The sequence below is a fragment of the Eurypyga helias genome, unplaced genomic scaffold (assembly GCF_000690775.1).
Source record: "Eurypyga helias isolate BGI_N326 unplaced genomic scaffold, ASM69077v1 scaffold783, whole genome shotgun sequence".
Classification (NCBI taxonomy): Eukaryota; Metazoa; Chordata; class Aves; order Eurypygiformes; family Eurypygidae; genus Eurypyga; species Eurypyga helias.
Genome location: NW_010242977.1, coordinates 6,921 through 11,827, shown reverse-complemented (window position 1 = coordinate 11,827; position 4,907 = coordinate 6,921). Strand labels below are relative to the sequence as shown.

General features: G+C 50.6%; 1 protein-coding gene across 1 annotated transcript; it reads right to left on the bottom strand.

Moving 5' to 3' along the window:
* Window positions 1-2,606: 2,606 nt before the first annotated feature.
* OAF (OAF homolog (Drosophila)) lies at window positions 2,607-4,378 on the bottom strand (the record flags this gene model as incomplete). Its single annotated transcript, XM_010149232.1, has 3 exons — window positions 2,607-3,079; window positions 3,526-3,706; window positions 4,244-4,378. Coding segments are annotated over 3 exons (591 nt in total), but the record flags the coding sequence as incomplete, so codon positions are not given.
* Between the last annotated feature and the right edge of the window lie 529 nt (window positions 4,379-4,907).

Sequence of the window (4,907 nt, the reverse complement as noted above, 5' to 3'; positions counted from 1 at the left end):
CGCTGAACACGGGCACAGCTCGTGAAAGGCTCCTCCCTGAGCCGAGGTGATGGTTTGGTACTGCTGTGTACCGTGCTGCCTTCCCAACATCGCCTGGGATACCTCAGCTCCATGCTGCTGCAAGGGCCAAGATGTCTCTGTGGTCCAGGCACGCCCCAGCCTCAGCCCTGCAAAATGAGCACCTTCAGGCTTGCTGGGATACGAGCCGATGTCCCAGAGCAAGCTCACATCATAGAATCACAGAATGGTTTGGGTTGGAAAGGACCTTAAAGATCATCCAGTTCCAACCCCCCTGCCATGGGCAGGGACACCTTCCACTAGACCAGGTTGCTCCAAGCCTCATCCAGCCTGGCCTTGGACACTTCCAGGGATGGGGCATCCACAGCTTCTCTGGGCAACCTGTTCCAGTGCCTCACCACCCTCTCTGTGAAGAATTTCTTCCTGATATCTAATCTAAACCTCCCTGATTTCAATTTGTACCCATTACCCCTGATCCTATCACTACAGGCTCTTGTAAAAAGTCCTCTCCCAGCTTCCTTGTAGCCCCTTCAGATACTGGAAAGCTGCAACGAGGTCTCCTCGGAGCCTCCTCTTCTCCAGCCTACGCAGGGGATAGTGGTGGAAACAGCCTATGCAGGGCACCCAGCAGAAGGGCCCGCAGCTCCCCTGCAATCCTGTCCCCACTCATGGCTGGTTTTAAGGCCATCAAACAAGGACCAGGTCCCACGGCATCCTGCTGCAGCAGGAGCCAAGGCAGCAGACAACACACCCGCGTAAATGCTGCTCATGTGAGCAAAAAAAGAAGCTATTTCAGCTTTCCCAGAAATCCCAGTAAGGGGGTGAGTTCCCTCAGTGGCCCAAGTGGAGAAGGGCTGAGTTGCAGGAGCCCTTGTCCCATCTCCGCATTCACCACACTAGGGGGAATCAGCACTCCACATTTCTCCCTCCTGCAGCCACCAGCTCAGGGCTGGCCCAAAACTCCTCCGCCCTCTCTCCCCTCAGCCATGGCTGCAGAACCCTAGACAAAGAATGCTTCACTGAGGCTGCTGCACCCAGACCAGCCTCCCGCTGCATGGTGCCAGGCACAACATCCCCCCGTGGCACCCCACCATCGCTCGGGGAGAAGAGCAGGCACCAGCCTGCCCAACCCCAGGACCTGCTTCTGCTGCCGGTCTTGTACTTCAGAGCTCGGGCTCGAAGGTTCCCCAGTTGCTCGAGAGGAGTCAAAGCCGTCTTGCTACTGAGACTCTTGCTTGAGATGCAGGACCACACTGGCAAGCGCTTTGGTCATACTGAACAGCAGGATGGTTCCATCCCCTGCCCCATCCCTGGGTCTTTCATATCCTAGACTTACCCTTAAGTGAACAACTCTTCATCAAGATCCCAAACTGGAACAAACAGATTATAGCACAGAGAATCTTTTAGGCCAGGGATGCTTAAAAAAAAAAAAAAATCAGTTTATTTTACCTTACAAATGATAAATAATTTCTTTAAAAAAAATCATTTCAAGTGTGTTTTACTTCATGTTGCGATATTAAAATACCTTTCCCTTCTCCCCCCTTAAATGATCAATACAAAAATAATTGTGACCAAATTCTTTTTTTTTTTTGTCAAAAATTCCTCTATTTTAGACAAAAAGGCACACTGTGAAGGCATTTCACCAGGAGGTAAAGGGGTTCACAATGACCCCAACAGCCTCTCTCCCCTCCCTGCTTGTTCTAACTTGAGTGGAAGAGGACAGAGGAACCAGGCAGCACTCTTGCAGTGCTTCTTATCTGATGGCCTCGGGGTATATACCAGGGCCAAGGTCAGCTTCAGTGTCATCCCTGTTTTACATATAAGGGAAACCAAGGCACAGCAAAGCAGTAAGTTATCTAAGAGCTTCTTGTGAATAGCTGGCAGAGTAAGACATAAAACTAGACGTAAATGTAGAACGCGTCTTCTTCAAAAATCACAGCACGAACCCACCTGGGATCATCCTCTCCCTTACAACCTCAGTGTTATGATGGTAGTCACAAGTCTCTAGAAGTTTCTTAGTGGGAGAGTCACAGGACCAACACAAAAAGTTGGGCCTTCACTAGTCTAAGTAGGGATTAATTAGAGCCCTAATTCCCAGCCCTTTAGGGGCAACAGTAATTGCTGGGATATATCCCCCCCATTGTATCTTCTAGCCTCAGGAAGGATATAACAGCCAGTCAGACATTAGAAAAAGCTCCAGGCAGGCTCTTGCTTTGGGTAGACTTCGTACCTTCCTTGTTCAGGGTATGTGGTCCCATAAATCAGCTGTTTTCCCATTGGGAAATGCTGTTGTGTCACCAGGAGGTGGTAAAGTCAGTGAAGGGGCTTCTTCGGTGGTGGAGATGTTTGACAGCCCAGGTCATCGAGACCATTTCTCTCCCTGCCCTAGCCACTCATCAGGATGCTTGAGGCTGATAACTGACCAGGGCTGCCCCTGTTCACACCTGCTAACTCCAGGGCAGGGCAAAACACACCCCTCCTGATGCTTTGCCCCAGAAACCTGCGTCTCCTGCTTCTTCCAGGAAGCCAGATCTCCCAGCAGCTGGCAGGAGAGCATCAACACCCAGTGAGCTGAGCCCGCTTGGCACAGTATGAGGCAGCGTCAGGTGGGGAGGGAGTCTCAGGGGGCCAGAAGGAAAGGCACACACATAGGGCTCTCCTGGTACAAGGCACCGCTGTGAACCATATTCCTTCTTTGGAGCAGCCAGCTCCAGGAGGCCCTTAGCATCATAAACGGTGGCAGGAGACAGGTGAGCTGCCCCTTGAAAAGGTCTGGCCTGGCTCTGCTAGGTCTCCTCATCCCAGAGACACAGCTGCTTCTGCGGCACATAGTAATCAAAGGTGTAGCCCTTCTGGCAGCTGCGGATGCCACATTTGTAAGAAGAAACCTTGCCCCCAGCATCACGACTCTTGCAGTACTTCAGCATGCACGGGTACCACTCGATGCTCAGTGAGTAGCTGCAAATGCAGGGTTTCCAGCGGTCTGCACACAGCCTGCAACGCTGCAGGTCAGGGAGGTCCGATGTCTGTGGCAGGACCTCGAACATGGAGCCATCCACCCCTGCGGGAGAAAGCAGAGACGATGCTCAGGACACCGCTGAAAGGCAAGGTCAAGGGGGGGTGCCACCCTCTCTGCACAGCCTCTGGGTCAGTAGGGGAGAATAAGGTTAGGCAGAGTCTGAATAGCTAATCCTGGGAGAAGAAAGGGCCCTAGGGAAAACAAGCCAAAAGATACACAGAGCGTGTAAAGAACGTATTTCTTCTGGGTGATGGACCAGGTTACCTTGAAAATACCTGCCTAATTAGGTTCACTAAGAGCACCACCGAGAGGAGTCACAGGCGCTAACAAATAAGGGTACTGCAATAGCGAGATGCACAAGCAAGCAGTACACACGCTTTGTCTACCAGAAAGACAGTGAAAGAAAGCCAAAATGATCTCTGCTGATCACCAGGCACCTGGCAGGAGAGATCACAGCAGAGTGCCAACAAAACTGAAGGAAACATTACCTTTCTCCAGCCAAAATTTGACATCTTCTTCTCGGGTGTAAATTGCTTCTTTGGCCTCGGCACAGACGTTGTGGATGTGAGAGCTCAGCTGGGCCCCCTTGCTGAAGTTGACAGCTACATCCATGCTGAGATGCTCCAGGCCCCTCACCTCCTCAGCCTGCCGCACCGTCCTGGGATTTTTCTGTGGCGGATGAAATCATGAAAAGCTGAACCCTGGTTGCAACAAATTATCCCTTAGAGCAAGTAACGATTTCATGCCAACGTAAAATGTGCAAATAGATGTTCCTCTGGAAATGCACCTGCATCCTATCCACTTGGTAAGTACTTAGAAAACTTACAGTTGATGCTAAAACTGATGGTAGTTTATTGCCGCTCTGATTTGTCTGTGACTGTTTATCGATGCTTTGTCATGGCAGATGGTCCCAAATCAGTACTTACCTCATTGGGACCGTCTGGTTATTGCTCTAGCCATCCACTTCGATACAGGCCAGGCTGAACTAAATCATGCCACCTTCTAGTTTATTAGGAGATCAGGATCAATACTATTGATGAACTTAGTTTAATACTGAGTCCCGCAAGCAGGAAGGGTGGTCAAAGGTGGGTGACATAGCTGAACAACCAGAAGGCTGCCTGGGAGGAGAATCCAGGCAGGACAGCTCTAGAAACCCTGGATGGACTGGCTGATGGAGCTGGCACTGAAGCCAGCAGTGCCTCTTACCTGCCGCAGCTTTGCCATAGACTCGCTGGGGATGATCTCGTTGCGGTGCAGCCGCGTGATGAAGCAAAGCGCTTGGAACTGGCTCTGACCCCTCTCCAACTCCCCGAGGATTAAGGCACGGAAGATCTTCACCTCCTGACAAAGATAAGTAAACAAAGTGAGAGTCAGATCTTTGGCATCAGTGGGGTGAACTAAGAAGTCAGGGTCAAAAAGGCAGGCTTCAGCCAAAAGAACAAAGTCGAAGGTCTCATACTTCTGCTACCTGAGCACAGGGGTGTAGTCCCAGGTTCAAGTCCACCCAAAAGCCTGCAGCATAGTAACTGGTGTCTGTAAACAAGCAAGGCTTTTCACAATCCCACTGTGGCAATGACAAATTGCTGCAAGTCACATCCCACATCCACGGCTCCCTCCAATAACAGCTGGGGGTTTCTGTCCTTTAACTTCCTCTGCTGCCTTCCCTCACTTGCTTCTGAGCAACTGGCAATCCTGGAGAACAAATTATTAATTTCTGAACCCAATGTGGAATGTGGAACAGAAGTGAAAGCCAAATTGTCAAAGTCAGAAGGAACTCATTACGATCAGCTGCAGCTGACCTTTTCTGTCTGGGTCAATAATTTTGGCATTTTATATAGAGAGCTTTTGACAGGAGTTGCCCATCTCCAAA